Source organism: Panthera uncia (genome assembly GCF_023721935.1).
Source record: "Panthera uncia isolate 11264 chromosome B2 unlocalized genomic scaffold, Puncia_PCG_1.0 HiC_scaffold_24, whole genome shotgun sequence".
Classification (NCBI taxonomy): Eukaryota; Metazoa; Chordata; class Mammalia; order Carnivora; family Felidae; genus Panthera; species Panthera uncia.
In genome coordinates, this window is record NW_026057580.1 from 20,607,958 (window position 1) to 20,622,639 (window position 14,682).

The 14,682-nt window shown below is 40.5% G+C and overlaps 1 protein-coding gene across 1 annotated transcript in view; it reads right to left on the bottom strand.

The window, feature by feature from the left end:
* LOC125938214 (glutathione S-transferase-like) overlaps positions 1-6,897 on the bottom strand; it is a 14,560-nt gene extending 7,663 nt beyond the window's left edge. The window contains exons 1-2 of the mRNA XM_049653219.1: positions 6,811-6,897; positions 1,199-1,250 (exon numbers count right to left, since the gene is read on the bottom strand). Of these exons, the coding sequence (XP_049509176.1) occupies positions 1,199-1,250; positions 6,811-6,897 (139 nt within the window). The remainder of the gene's footprint in view (positions 1-1,198; positions 1,251-6,810) is intronic.
* Positions 6,898-14,682: the final 7,785 nt, after the last annotated feature.

Here is a 14,682-nt window from a genome sequence, read left to right on the forward strand (position 1 = left end):
TAGCTGGGCCACTGCTATTGTTACTTCTTGGGTTAACTATTGGCCCGTGCATTATCAACTGGTTAGTACAATATGTCAAGAAGCGAGTTAGTGAAATAAAAATTATGATGATTAGGTCCAATTATATCCCCTTAGTTCCTAATGATGAATCAAGGGATTGATTCACTGACAAGAAAAGGGGGAAATGTAAGGGTTAAATTGTAGTGTAGAGCTAATGCTTACCTTGAAAAATAACAGCTTTGTGTTGACACTGAAGGTTAAAAGATAACAGCCTTGCTTTGCTCTTGTAAACTACGCCTCATACCCTTGTAAATTAGGCTTCACCAATTAAGGAAACAAAAGTTCAAAGAAAAGAGCATCAGAGGCAGGGTCAAGGAGATCCACTGGTTGCAACTTAGAGGCAGAAAGTCTAAAGTAAACACCTCATTAGGCAACTGTTTCTAACTCATCTGGAAACTGTTTTTTTGTTCTGTTCCCAGGTGATGATAAAACGATGTGATCGGTTATAAAAACTCTGTACCCCGGCTGTTCCGGGCCGCACTCTTATCAAGAGTGTTGGTCCCGATCGGTCGGCCTTGCCTCTCATTGTAATAAACTTTGTTGTGACTGTCACTGGTGCCCATAGCATTCTGTTTCAGGAGTTGTGTGGATGCAACACTGGAGAACTGAGAGGCAACAAAGGGACAATGCAGTGTCATGAAAGTGCCTACTGCAGAAAGTGAGTATCATCCCTATGGCTGAGGAAACAAGGGGATGGGGCTGACATTGTAACAGTTTAGGAACTTGGAGGCAGGGCTCCTCCCACTTTGAACTCTCATATGCTTGTTGCAAGATCCAAGTGCTGCCTTCTTGACACAGAGATACATCAGATACTGTCTACCTAATTTTCTCTGCTCTTTGTGTGGGGTGCCTGGGTGGCTCAGTCGGTTAAGCATCTGACTCTTGATCTCAGCTCAGGTCATGATCTCAGGGTTGTGAGATCAAGCCCTGGCTTGGGCTCTGTGCCGAGCATGGAGCCTGCTTATGATTCTCTCCCTCTCTCTGCTCCTCTCCCCCGATGCATGCTCTCTCTTTCTCTCTCTAAAAAAAGAAAGAATGTGTGTGTGTGTGTGTGGTGTGCCTCTCACAGAGATAGAGAGACCACCTGTCTCATCCTTGGTCTAATACAGCATCATGTGTAACAGGCTTTTTTTCTCACCTTGGATTAATTTCTCAAATTCTTCACGTGTTTCAAAAAGTTCTTCTTCAAACTAAAGAATGAAAGACAGGATATAATAATGGGCTGCCAGCATCATTTTGATCTTTATTATTACTTTTGATATCACAGAAAAATAAGTGAATAGAAGTAAATGGTCTAGCCACCAATTAAACCAATGTTTCAAGTAGTTATTGAACCCATGCTGACCTCTTCTGTGTTCTGTGAACCTAAGGAAATGTTTATATAAAACCAAAGCAAAGGATTTACTGAATTCAATTGATCTTGAGTAACACTGATACCCCCTGTTGTATGGATGGAACCTGCCAGATGGACTTTTCAGATCATAATCTAAATGCAGACTACTCCTTTCATTAGCTCAGACAAGTTACTCTCTTCTGTTTCCTAACGTGGGAAAATGAAGCTAATACCTACTCCTGACAGTCATGATGGTTAAATGAGATCCTACCAAAGAAGACGAACTCTTATGTTTGGCTCAATGTTGATCATTGTTACTCTTTTCCTCAGGACTTTCCCTTGGGTGGTGTTTGTTGTCCCTCATTTCCAGGGTCCAAGAACAAGCAAATGTTTGTTTGATCATTCTATTATTTAGACACAGAGAACTTAAACTGCAGCAAATCTCAGAAACTATGTGGTAGCAATCTAACTGAAAAAAAAAATCTATAAATTGAATGCATGCATTTTGTACAGTATAATTTTAATGTAAAATTTAAACACAATGGGTTTTCTGTATTATTTCTATCATGATTAGAGATGGAAAACACAATGCATAAATGGAAAACAGTATTTTCCCCAAAGATTTTATTCTACCCCCTTTGTAACAAAAAAAAAAATTTTTAATTTTACATTTACAATATGGGATGATAAAAAATATTAAGAAAAGGTACTGACAATGTGGTTCCCAGTGTTATTCCTGAATATGTAGAGTTAACATTAAACTGAGGTATTTGATCACCCTCGTTCCTAAACCTTGAAAATGAGCGTTAGCTACAACTCTGGGTGCTCTTCTTTTCCAAGCCTTCATTTGATGCATATGAAGCCCAGAGAGGTTAATTGATTTGCCCAAAGTCCCTCAGCTAAAAGGTGGAAGAACCAGGGCTAGAGTCCCTTCTCTCCAAACCCACTACATTTTAGACACTATCACCTTGCTAAATGTGTAATTTGTATTCGAATAATTTTTTAATGTTTATTTTTGAGAGACAGACAGACAGACAGAGCATGAGAGGGGGAGGGGCAGGAGAGAGGGAGACACAGAATCTGAAGAAAGCTCCAGGCCTCTGAGCTTGTCAGCACAGAGTCCGATGGGTGGGGCTTAAACCCACATACTGTGAGATCATGACCTGAGCTGAAGTCAGATGCTTAAGCGACTGAGCCACCCCGGTGCTACATGTATTTGAGTAATTTTTATAGGAAGAAGTCATATTCCAAAGTTGACACCAAATATGAGAATACAGATGGGGAAACCAGAGTATAAAAACAAAGCTTCCCCCAAAGCCCTTTTTTCCTAAATTTAAAGATTACTTTTGAGGGACCTGTTGGCTCAGTGTTGGTTAAGCTTCCAACTTCAGCTCAGGTCATGGTCTCTCGGTTTGTGGGTTCAAGCCCCTCCCACTGGGCTCTGTGCTGACAGCTCAGAGCCTGGAGCCTTCTTTGGATTCTGTGTCTCCCTCTCTCTCTGCCCCTTCCCTGCTCAAGCTCAGTCTCTCTCTCTCTTTCAAAAAATAATAAATAAACATTAAAAAACATTTTAAAGATTACTTTTGACTTTCATGTAGTGTGATGGGGGGAAAAGTACATTTGTTTATGATTTTAATTTCTCCTTAAATTTCTCATGTCAGGAACTCCAGGGTAACTTTACTATTTGCTTTGGCCAGGCTTCAAGATCTCAGAGCGTGAAGCCCAATCTCCAATTCCAACCAGGGCGTTACCAGGTTAATCCATGAGAGCAACTTGGGGAGAGGGCAGCACCCGGGAGCCCATCTTCTGGGTATGGCCACGAAGAGAATGGAATACAGTGAAATTCCTCAGACTGCATACTATCCGAGGAATTTTCTAGTAGGTTTAGATTGAGTTTCACCAGATCACAAAGCAAGGGTTTACCACCTGAACGTTTTTGTTTTTAATGGGGTGTCTTCTTCAATTATATCTTTTGCTTAAACGCTTACTATGTGAGGGGCCCTGTCAAGTTCTGCTCTAAGGATAAACGAAGCACAGCCATTTTAGCAAATTCATTTGTGCTAGAGCATGATTATTTAACTTTTGAAAATTTGCTATGACTTACATCAAAAAGAAAAGTCAGGCACAGAAGGTAAATATTGACTATAGAATTTTCTTCTAACTCTGACAAACTACAATACCAACCCTGAATATAAGAACTGTGAAGAGTCAGGAGATCCCAGAAAGAGCTTCATGTGGCTCAGAAAGGAGAATTGGCCTTTTATTGTTTTGAAAAAATTAGGTCATTGGAGGAAGAAATGACAAGTTCAAATTGTTTTATTATATACTAAAAGATAGTGCCCTCCCCCATGAAGAAATTGCAGTGTTTTTGACAGGTGGGCTTTGGGCTCACATTGTCTCCCACGTGTTTTATCATATTTTATTCAGAGCTAATGCTAAAACAACAATACATAAAAACTGAGATCTAAAAAATAATTAGGGCTGCGTGGGTGGCTCAGTCCATTAAGCATCCAACTTCAGCTCAGGTCATGATCTCATGGTTCATGAGTCCAAGCCCCGTGTCAGGCTCTGTGCTGACAGCTCAGAGCCTGGAGCCTGCTTTGGATTCTGTGTCTCTCTCTTTCCCTCTCTGCCCCTCCCCTGCTCACTCTCTGTCTCTCTCTCTCTCTCTCTCTCACTCTCAAAAATAAATAAACATTGAAAAATTTTGGGGGGGCGCCTGGGTGGCTCAGTTAGTTAAGCGTCCGACTTCAGCTCAGGTCATAATCTCACAGTCCATGAATTTAAGCCCCACGTCGGGCTCTGAGCTGCCAGCTCAGAGCCTGGAGCCTGCTTCCGATTCTGTGTCTCCCTCTCTCTCTGCCCCTCCCTTGTTCATGCTCTGTCTCTGTCTCAAAAATAAATAAAAACATTTAAAATTTTTTTTTATTTTTTAATAAATAAAAAGTAATTATAAAAGAATGACCCTAATTCCTCACCCCCTTCCTTTATTCATCTATCATTTATCCATCTCCATATGAATAGATCTCAAAAACATAATAGTGAATGTAAGGAGGAAAATATAGAATGATGCTCAAAAGGCACAATTTATGTAAATTATTTCAAAAGGCACACGAGTGGTTGGTGAGCACACACATGAATGTAAAAATATAAAGACTGGACTGACTGGATAGAGGTTACTTCAGTAGACATGGGAGTGACAGTCCAACTGAATTTTAGCTTCATCTGTTAATGCTTTATTTCTAAAAGATTATATTAATATATTACCCTTGTGGTTTTATTTTTATGGCTGGAGGCAAATATGACAAAATAATAATAACTGCTCATTCCACATAGTGGCATCATGTTCATTATAAGCTTTTTTGTACTTCACATATTTTCAAAATTTTAATTTAAAATTAAAAAAAAATTCATAACAAAGGAATTTTTGAAAAAAGTGCTGGTGAAATTTTCACAGAGATTTTTTGCTTTATTAGAGCAGAAATTCTTTTTTTTAAGTTTATTTATTTATTTTGAGAGAGAGAGAGAGAGCACAAGTGTGGCAGGGGCAGAGAGAGGGAGAGAGAAAATCCCAAGCAGGCTCCACATTGTCAGTGCAGAGCCCAACGTGGGGTTCCATCCCATGAACCGTAACATCATGACCTAAACAAAAATTAAGAGTCAGATGCTTAACTGACTGAGCCACCCAGGTGCCCCTATTACAACAGAAATTCTCTACCTGGGGACCTAGATTCCAGTTATGTATTTCGTGGCTTCTTGGAGCCCCTACAGTACATCAGACTTTTTCCTGGCAAATAGTTTCTTAGGTTTCTTCAGATTTTAGTATAAAACATCTGTTATTGTCACCTAAAATATTTTCAAAACCTCTGTACCACCAGGTAACATAAAATGGGTCTATTTCACAAACTATTTAAATAATAAACCATGTTCTAAGCTGCATTCATATGAGAAATCTACATTCCTAGTGAACAAGTTAACTTACATATTCTGTCAGGGCTAAAACAGAATGTAGACCATCCTAACAAATATCAAGTGAATGGGGTTACTTGCTATTTTCATGTTAAACCACGTGGAGCTGACCATAAGTGTGAAGAAAACTGCCTGTTCTTTCATCTTTGGATCTAAGAGACCATTTAGGAGCAATTAGAAAAAAAAAAATGTGTGGTGGCATCTGGGTGGTTCAGTCAGTTGAACGTCCAACATGGGCTCGGGTCATGATCTTGCATTCGTGAGTTCAAGCCCAACATCGGACTCACTGCTGTCAGCCTGTCAGCACAGAGCCTGCTTTGGATCCTGTCACTCTCTCTCTCTCTCTGCCCCTAGCCAGCACTTGCGCTCTCCCAAAAATAAATAAATCTTTTAAAAAAAGTTGTGTGGGGGCGCCTAGGTGGCTCACTCAGTTAAACATCTGACTCAGGTCATGATTTCATGGCTCTTGGGTTTGAGTCCCGCATCAGGCTTTATGCTGACAGCTCAGAGCCTGGAGCCTGCTTCCATTTCTTTGTCTCCCTCTCTCTCTGCCCCTCCCCCCCTTATGCTTGCTCTCTCTCTCTCTCTCTCTCTCTCTCAAAAATAAACATTAAAAAAATTTTTTTAATTGTGTGGGTTACAGAAGAGGCTAATGCTTTCTACTCACAATAAATATTTACAGATACAAATATTTATTTTGAAAGGTCTTTATAAACTTCAGTAACTTAGCTTTTAAATATGTTGAGAATAGAATTTTTTTAATTCATTAAAGTATAGGATAGTTATAGTTTTGGTAATGAATGATATGTTCTAACATCAGTATGAGAGTGTTCTATATATTTAAAGAAAACTACCTGTTTCTTAATATTCTTTTACATATATATTTATTTTGAGAGAGTGAGTGAGGGAGCACCTGTGGGGGAGGGGCAGAGAGAAAGGGGGAGAAAGAATCCCAAGCAGGGTCTGCACTGTCAGTGCAAGCCAAGGCAGGACTTGATCTCACTACCATGAGATCATGACCTGAGCCCAGATCATCACCTAAGCTGAAATCAACAGTCAGATGCTTAACCGACCAAGCCACCCAGGCTTGAGACTAATGTAGTTAAACATATCCAATACTTGGCTGATAAGAATGAAATGAAAAGAAGCTGTTTGACAGACTGGGTCCCTTCCTTTATTCCTCGTCTTCTTCCTCCCTCCCTTCCTTTGCTCATTAGTCATTATTTGCTTCACCTTGGGTGAGCTCAATGCCAACAACCACGCTATTTCCACGCTATTTGGGCACTTTTATTCTTAATAAAAGAATGCACTGGTTCACTCACAGCCCAGTGTCTAAAGAGCAGGTGGCAAAATTGGCTTTTTGTTCAATCATATTTTCTACACCAGCTCCCTAAGTAAGTATTCAACGACCCCAAGACGAAAATAATATGAATAAATCAGCATCTCACCTCTACCCCTGCTGCAGCCAAGAGCCACCGGATGGACTCCATTCTGCCTCGGCCATTGAAGTAGTGAAGCTTGGGCTTCCCCGCCATGCTTAAGGACTCCTGCAAATCAACAGAGAGAGACTGATGAAGACTGTTCTGCACAGAGCAGGAGAGGAATCCACATGAAGAGAGCAGTGCAAAGTTAACCAGAAAGCTCTGGGCCTGTGCCCAAAATCAGAGCTGCTCCTCAGCTCCAAGGCTTCCTGTGTTCTGTGCTCTTCCTCACAAATGGAGTTTATCGCCACAAATTGATGTTCTCAAAACTTAATTGAATCACTGATACATTTTTTTAAAATAGAAAGAGGACAAGTGAGGAAGCCAGACAGATGGAAGGAATTTGAAAATAAGACTCTGACCAGCTCTTCCTCCGGTAGCAGGTGGCGAGGTGTTAGCATTGCAATGTTTTTTCTTTTTTCTATCCAGGTCCTCCTCCCTTCTCCTACCGGCACAGCCCAGACTGGCTAAATGGGGCGAGATTAGGGGAGGCTGATGCTTTTCACTTTCCAAATTAATTTCAGTACTTTAATTCTGGCGATCTCTGAAGCCTGGAGACAGCAATCAAGGGGATTTTCAATGACTCATTAGGATTTAAAGCAAAAGTGCAAAGTTAAGCAAAGTGGGTCTTTTCACACTTTGTTTTTCCTCTGAAAATGGAAATATCTTTTTTCGAAACATAACCTTTGCTCACCTTGAAGAAATTAAAGTATTATAGAAATCAAAAGCCCATCCCGCACAACCCCAAGATAGCATCTGAGGTTTATGGGACATGGAGGGGTAGACTTGGTGGGGGGACAGTCTTTGGACATTTAAAGGTGGCTTGAGGTACTTGGAAGGGGGTTCCTGGAAGCATCGGGGCCTGTGTGGAGGGGTGGGAGTGGCTTTAGGAGTAGAAAGAGTTCATGTCTACATGCTTTCAATGGGAACTGATATATTTTGGAGCATATCACCTGGCTCAATTTTAAAAACAACACTTCTATGGGGCACCTGGGTGGCTGAGTCAGTTAAGCGTCCGACTTCAGCTCAGGTCATGATCTCACAGTTCATGGGTTTGAGCCCCACATCAGGCTCTGTGTTTATAGCTCAGAGCCTGGAGCCTGCTTTGGATTCTGTGTCTCTCTCTGTGTGTTCCTCTTCCACTCGTGCTGTCTCTCTCTCTAAATAAATAAACATTAAAAAGAAACAACACTTTTACCCATTAAAAGCTCAGCAAAATGAATGAAGAAAAAATGATAGTTGAGGATATTATTTTGGAAACCATTTTGAAAATCATGGCTTTTCAGCTTTATGTGATGCCTACTAGAATCACCCTATTAGGGGCTTAAAACACATGCAGGTGCACAAGTGGCATGCATGTTCTCTCTCTCTCTCTCTCTCTCTCTCTCTCTCTCTGCCTGGGCCCCACATTGATTTGGGAAAGGACCCTGCCATCTGTGTCTTTTAGAATCTTTCCAGGTGAGTCTAATGTGCAGTCAGCATTAAGAACCACTGATCTGGACAATGGCTGCTAAAACTACTGATAGAGATCTCTAGCATGGAAAGGTTAGGCTGAGCACTCGAAACATCTATCATCACTAAAAGTAGGACAACCAGACGTGACAGGCCTCCTAATACGATACAGTAGAAAGTGTGCGGCACTGCCGGTGAAGAATTCTTGCCAAAACAACTGACCTGGAATTCAGTCAAGCCTCGAGATACCAATTTATGGGAAATACAGGAAACAGATGAGCACTTCAGGGATGCAATTAGCAAAATCAGCAAAATCTACAATGTGGAACTCTACAGGCTTGCTATTCAGAGAGTGGTCCTGAGGCTAGCAACATATGGAGCACCTGGGAAGCTGCTAGAAATGCAGGTAGCTTGGGCTCCAGCCTAGACCCTCTGGTAGCTACACTTTAAGATCTCAAGGGCTTTACATGCACATTCAAGTTTGAGAAGCACTGTTCTCCAGGTCAAGTGACTAATACATTCCCAAAGAACTCTCTAGTCTTATATTCCCGTGATAAAAAGTTTTTTTGTTTAATTTTTTTTTTAACGTTTATTTATTTTTCAGACAGAGAGAGACAGAGCATGAACGGGGGAGGGTCAGAGAGAGAGGGAGACACAGAATCTGAAACAGGCTCCAGGCTCTGAGCTGTCAGCACAGAGCCCGACGTAGGGCTCGAACTCATGGACCGTGAGATCATGACCTGAACCGAAGTCGGACACTTAACCGACCAAGACACTCAGGCGCCCCTAAAAGTTTTTAAAGTTGCATGAAAATCAGAGAGGCAGGAGGAAACTATAGGTTCAACAGATTTAAGAGTTTCTTTAAACAAATGCAATATATAGAAACTTTTTGTGGTTTCTGATCTTGAGAGCAATTATTTTTAAAATATATGACACAATTGGAGGATTTGAACTGTGAACTTTTAAGATAAGGGAATTACTGTTAATTTTTTAGGTATTATAGTGATATTATGGAATGTTGTTCAGAAAGAATCCTTATCTTCAGAGACCCTGAGCAGAGGATCTAATTAACCCAAAGCTGGATTCCTGACCTATAGAAACAGAAACTATGAAATAATAAATGCATGTTATTCTAAGCCAAGAAAATCCATATCTTTCAGACACTCATATCAAAGTATTTATGGATGAAATAGTGATATTGGCATTTGCTTCCAATTAACCCAGTTGTGAGGGGGAATGGGTGAGAGTGTAAGTATAACACAGGTGAACTTTTGTTGCTAATTACTGCACCTGGGCGATGGGTATATGGGTTTCTTATACTTTTTGTCCATTTTCCTAAATGTATGAAATTTCCCATCATAAAAACATTTTTTAATTGCTCAGCAAAAGCTGATGTTATTCATAAAGGACTAAAGCTTTAAAGGCCCCGGGGTGACTTCTGAACCACAAGGAGATCTGGAACAGTATTCATTCCAGATTTAGGGATGAATGTGTGGGATGAATGCTCAGCCTAGATTTAGTTTGTGTCCTTGGTGGAATGGGGCTCAAAATAGAAATTAAACTCAGTTATAGAAATATTAAAAAAAAATGCACTCCTGAGTTTGTGAACTGATTCACCTGGATCTCCACCCTGTGGTATCCACTCTGAAAAGTTCTCTCCGAAAAGTCTGAGGCCCAGGGAGCTTGCAAGCTGACCTTCCTTCCCATCTGGCCATTTGGGTTAAAATGTTTTGATTCACTGTTACCTTCTCATTGAGTTACATCCCGCAAAGAGTAGTCTCAATTAAAGTTGTTAGTGAGCCCCATCCTTTTTACATCATTACGTTATAATTCTTTTTTTTTTTTTTTTACAGGTTTTACAAATCCTCCCAAAGGACAATTAGTTTCTGATTCTCATGTCATCTTGAGGAGCTGGCTAAGAGGGGCTGAGTCCATGGAGCCTGGTGAGGCCCCTGTGAGGACCTGGGGCTGGATATTGTGGTCCCTGGTGTCTGGTTCCATCAGCTCTGGGCTGGTTCCCACAGACTGGAGGCCAGTGGGCAGCCTTGGGTCATGTGCTGGGGAGGCGCTGATAAGCACATGTAGGGGCCTGAGCTGGGGAGGACCCGAGCCACCCAGAACTTCACCTGCCATCCATAGGGCTTGTACCCTGACCTCCAGCAAGACTGCCAAGGGTGCCCTGTCCAGACCCTTCTCACCATAAGCACTCACTCTTGGGGGCAGTTCCCAGGAGACCCACCAGCCTGAGGCACAAGTGCTTGTCCCCTCTGCTCTCCCTTGGGTCGGCAAATCTTGGTTTTCCCCAAGTGGGGGCATCCCCAGCATTCTGGACCAGGGATTTCTTGGGTCACCCCCTTCTCCAGCAGGTGACTAGACCAGCACAGGGCTTCACTAGTATCCTGCCCCCTCACCTGCCCAACTTTTAGGGGATGTGAAAGGCCTCTGCCCCCAACTCATCTGCCCACTCACTCCCCAAATGGGGACTGTGACATTTATGAGTATTTGACCTAGGAGGCAGCTTATCTGAGTCTTACTAGAAAACTGTACCTTGGAGAAAAAAGAAACCAGAGAAGGGCCAGGGTGACAGGTGGGAGAGCCCCTGTATATGTAACATATAATGGTTAAGTCCCCAGTCCACTTGTTCCAAATTGTACATACTAATGTGAGGTGAGGGAGTAACAAGAGTATTTGGCAAATATAACTAAATCAATATGGTTAATAGATTTTAAACCATTCAAATTGTAACCTGGGCTTTCATTAAAGCTACATGTTATTGTCAATAAAAACATTAGATATATTATTAGTATCTGTGACTTACACATAAACACACTGTAGTATAATTACTGGATTTGAACAACTGAACTGTTTGCTTAAGGGAAAGTATTGAACTTCCTCCTACAAAGGACCCCAAACAGATCTCCCAGCGATAGGTATTAATAGAATACCATCTGCCACCAACTTTTTCCAGCTGTCGTTCCTTTTGTAACTGCTTCCAAATCTGTCCTTTATGGAGGTCAAGGGAAATCATAAGAAAGCTCAGTAGAGTCTAAGAGCACCGATCACAACGTCCCCCCACCTATTTTCAGAAAGGAAAGGGATTAGAAGCAATTATTGCTTTATTTCATTCTAGGTAGAAGAACTTGAGCAGGCAGGTAAACCTGCTAAGTAGATAATTTCATAGCTTTCAAGTGAGCATCTGAAATTTAAAAAAAAAAAAAAAAGGTAATAATCCATTGTTTAAAGGGTGTAAGAATAAAAGGAATTAAGTAGACTGGGAACTGCATGTCTTTTTCCTTTATTGTAAGCCTAGCCTTCTGGAATTTTATCTCTACTTATCTTGGCATCACGCCCCCATTTTGCTTTGTCTCCTGAAACTGGATTTTAGTAACATTGATTCCTGGGTAATCTATGAGAAAGAGCAATGATGTTCCCCTCTACAAGAGCTAATCTAGAAGCCTAGCACACAGTGGATTCTCATGTGTGCTTGGGTATAGAATGCATATTTTCTGGTTTTTGGCCTGCTGATGACATAAAGTGAAGTGAAGTTTGCTCCCATAAAGAGACTGTCCTGACACATATTTCTCTGATTTGGAAAATTCTGTACTTCAGTATCACTGCAGGAGGATTGCTTGGTTCTTGGAACTGAATTGTTACAATAGGTGGAAAATAATCAGACAATAGCTAGGTAAGCAAACAAGTCAACTTATTTACACTATATTGGGAAACATTTAAGCAAAATCAATTCTTTTCACAAATCCCAATGACCTATTATATATTAATCTAATGTTTTTAAACTGTCAAATAATCTTAAAATGTGGAACTTTGCACTTAGGTATAATTCAGCCCGTCAGCATTTAGGATGTGTTTTCCTCATATATGTATATGTTCATGGAGTATATGTGTGACTGTGCAAATACAATCTTGTACTATAATCTTCATTTCAAGAAAGCTTAGCATTAAAATATTAATTTATAAAGTACAACATTAGAAGCAACTATTCCCACTATTCCAGAGCTCCTTTTGTTTTTGAAATGATTTGGTAAGTTTAAGTAGGAATAGATAGATAGGAATTGATAGATTTAAATGTTTCTGTTAAAATGTTTTCATTCACTGTTACCTTCTCAGTGAGTTACATCCAGCAAAGAGTAGTCTCAATTAAAATTGTTAGTGGGCTCCATCCTTTTTACATCATTATGTTATAATTCTTTTTTTTTTTTTTACAAGTTTTACAAATCATACCAACATACTTATCCACTAAATTCCAGAAAGGCAATTTAATTTAGTTTGGCAAATCCACACACTACGACTGACTTTCAGTTTTCTTGTCATCCTTTTTTTTTTTTGGGTGCAAAAGCAGATGAGTTTTTCTTCTATAGTTCAAGGTATATTTTCAAATATCTATAATGTGAAATTATACCTCCCCAAATACTGTATCATCTGGGCAAAATCTTACAGAAGAAGCCACACATTGGATTCCCATTTCATCTAGAATAAAAGGACAGGACTGGTAGTAGTGTGTCATTTGGCATCTCCACCCCATCTCAGGCCACACTCCTATCCCCCACTCTCCAGCCCAGCCTCCTCTGGTTTGGGGTCCACAAAACACAGCGGGCTTTCCCACTCAAATCCTATGAGGATGCTGGTTCCTTGGTCTGGAGTCCTCTTGCCTGTCTCCTTGCCTGCCTGGTTTCTTTTCACTTCGTATGTCTCATCTTAAAGGTCATTTCCCCAGAGTGGCGTTCCCTCACCATCCATCTAAAGTAGAGCTCTTGCTGGTAAAAGAGTATAAGCTTTCATCTATAAGATGAACAGTGTGAGGATCCAATGTTACAACATGGTGACTGTAGCTGATAACACTACTGCATGATTGAAACTTGCTAAGAAAGTAGAACTTACATGTTCTCACCAAAACAAAACAAAAGAAAACAAAAAATAAAACAAAGACAGGTAACTATGTGAGCTGATGGATGTGTTAATTAACTCAGTGGAGGAAATCCTCTCCCAATGTTTACGAATTTCAAACATCATGTTGTACGCTTTAAATATCTTATAATTTTATTTATCAATTATACCTCCATACTACTGGGAAAAAATAAAGTAGAGCTCTCCCCTCACCTGCCCCCCAACTACTCTCTGTTGTAGTCCTTGTGTAATTTTCTTCATATCTCTATCACAAGCTATGACTGCGGTATTTATTTGTTTGTTTGTGGTCTATCTCTTCTTACTAAAATGTAAATTCCTTGAGGTCAAAGGCCTTTGTCCATCTTGCTCAGCCCAGTATCTCTGCACCCTTGCAACATCTCAGGCTAGATTCAAAAGGTATTTCCTGAATCAATGAGTAACTGAGAGAGGCTTTGGCCTGAGTCAGGAGATCTGGCCTCTAGGCTGCTCCTACCGCTGACCAGCCCTCTGACCCTAGACAAACCCCAACCTCTCTGGACCCCTGCCATTATTCATCTAAACTAGGGAGATTAGATGTATTGAGGGTAAGACGGCTGCCAAGTTTTGATGCTTGAATCTTCCTTCCTCATTTTCTCACAATAACATGGGAAGAGCCAGTATTTAGGGCAACCTCAGAAAAAGAATGGGTAGGTTTTGAGGTAGAACAATAGGGTCAGGACGGTATAACAAGAGAATTTTATGGGAATGAAAGCTGGTGCAGCCACTCTGGAAAACAGTATGGAGGTTCCTCAAAAAACTAAAAATAGAACTACCCTACGACCCACCAATTGCACTACTAGGCATTTATCCAAGGGATACAGATGTGCTGTTTCGAAGGGACACATGCACCCCCATGTTTATAGCAACACTATCGACAATAGCCAAAGTATGGAAAGAGCCCAAATGTCCATCGATGGATGAATGGATAAAGAAGATGTGGTATATATATACAATGGAGTATTACTCGGCAATCAAAAAGAATGAAATCTTGCCAACTGCAACTACGTGGATGGAACTGGAGGGTATTATGCTAACTGAAATTAGTCAGAAAAAGACAAAAATTGGATGAATTCACTCATATGAGGACTTTAAGAGACAAAACAGATGAACATAAGGGAAGGGAAACAAAAAAAATATAAAAACAGGGAGGGGGACGAAACAGAAGAGACTCATAAATAGGAGAACAAACTGAGGGTTGCTGGAGGGGTTGTGGGAGGGGGGATGGACTAAATGGGTAAGGGGCACTAAGGAATCTACTCCTGAAATCATTGTTGCACTATATGCTAACTAATTTGGATGTAAATTAAAAAAAATAAAAAACAAAACAAGTTAAAAAATAATAATAATTATAATTATAGCCAATAATATTGATGATTTACCAAGTACCAGGAACTTTTCTAAGTAGTTTATGTGTATTAACCCACTTAATCTTCATAACCCAATGTG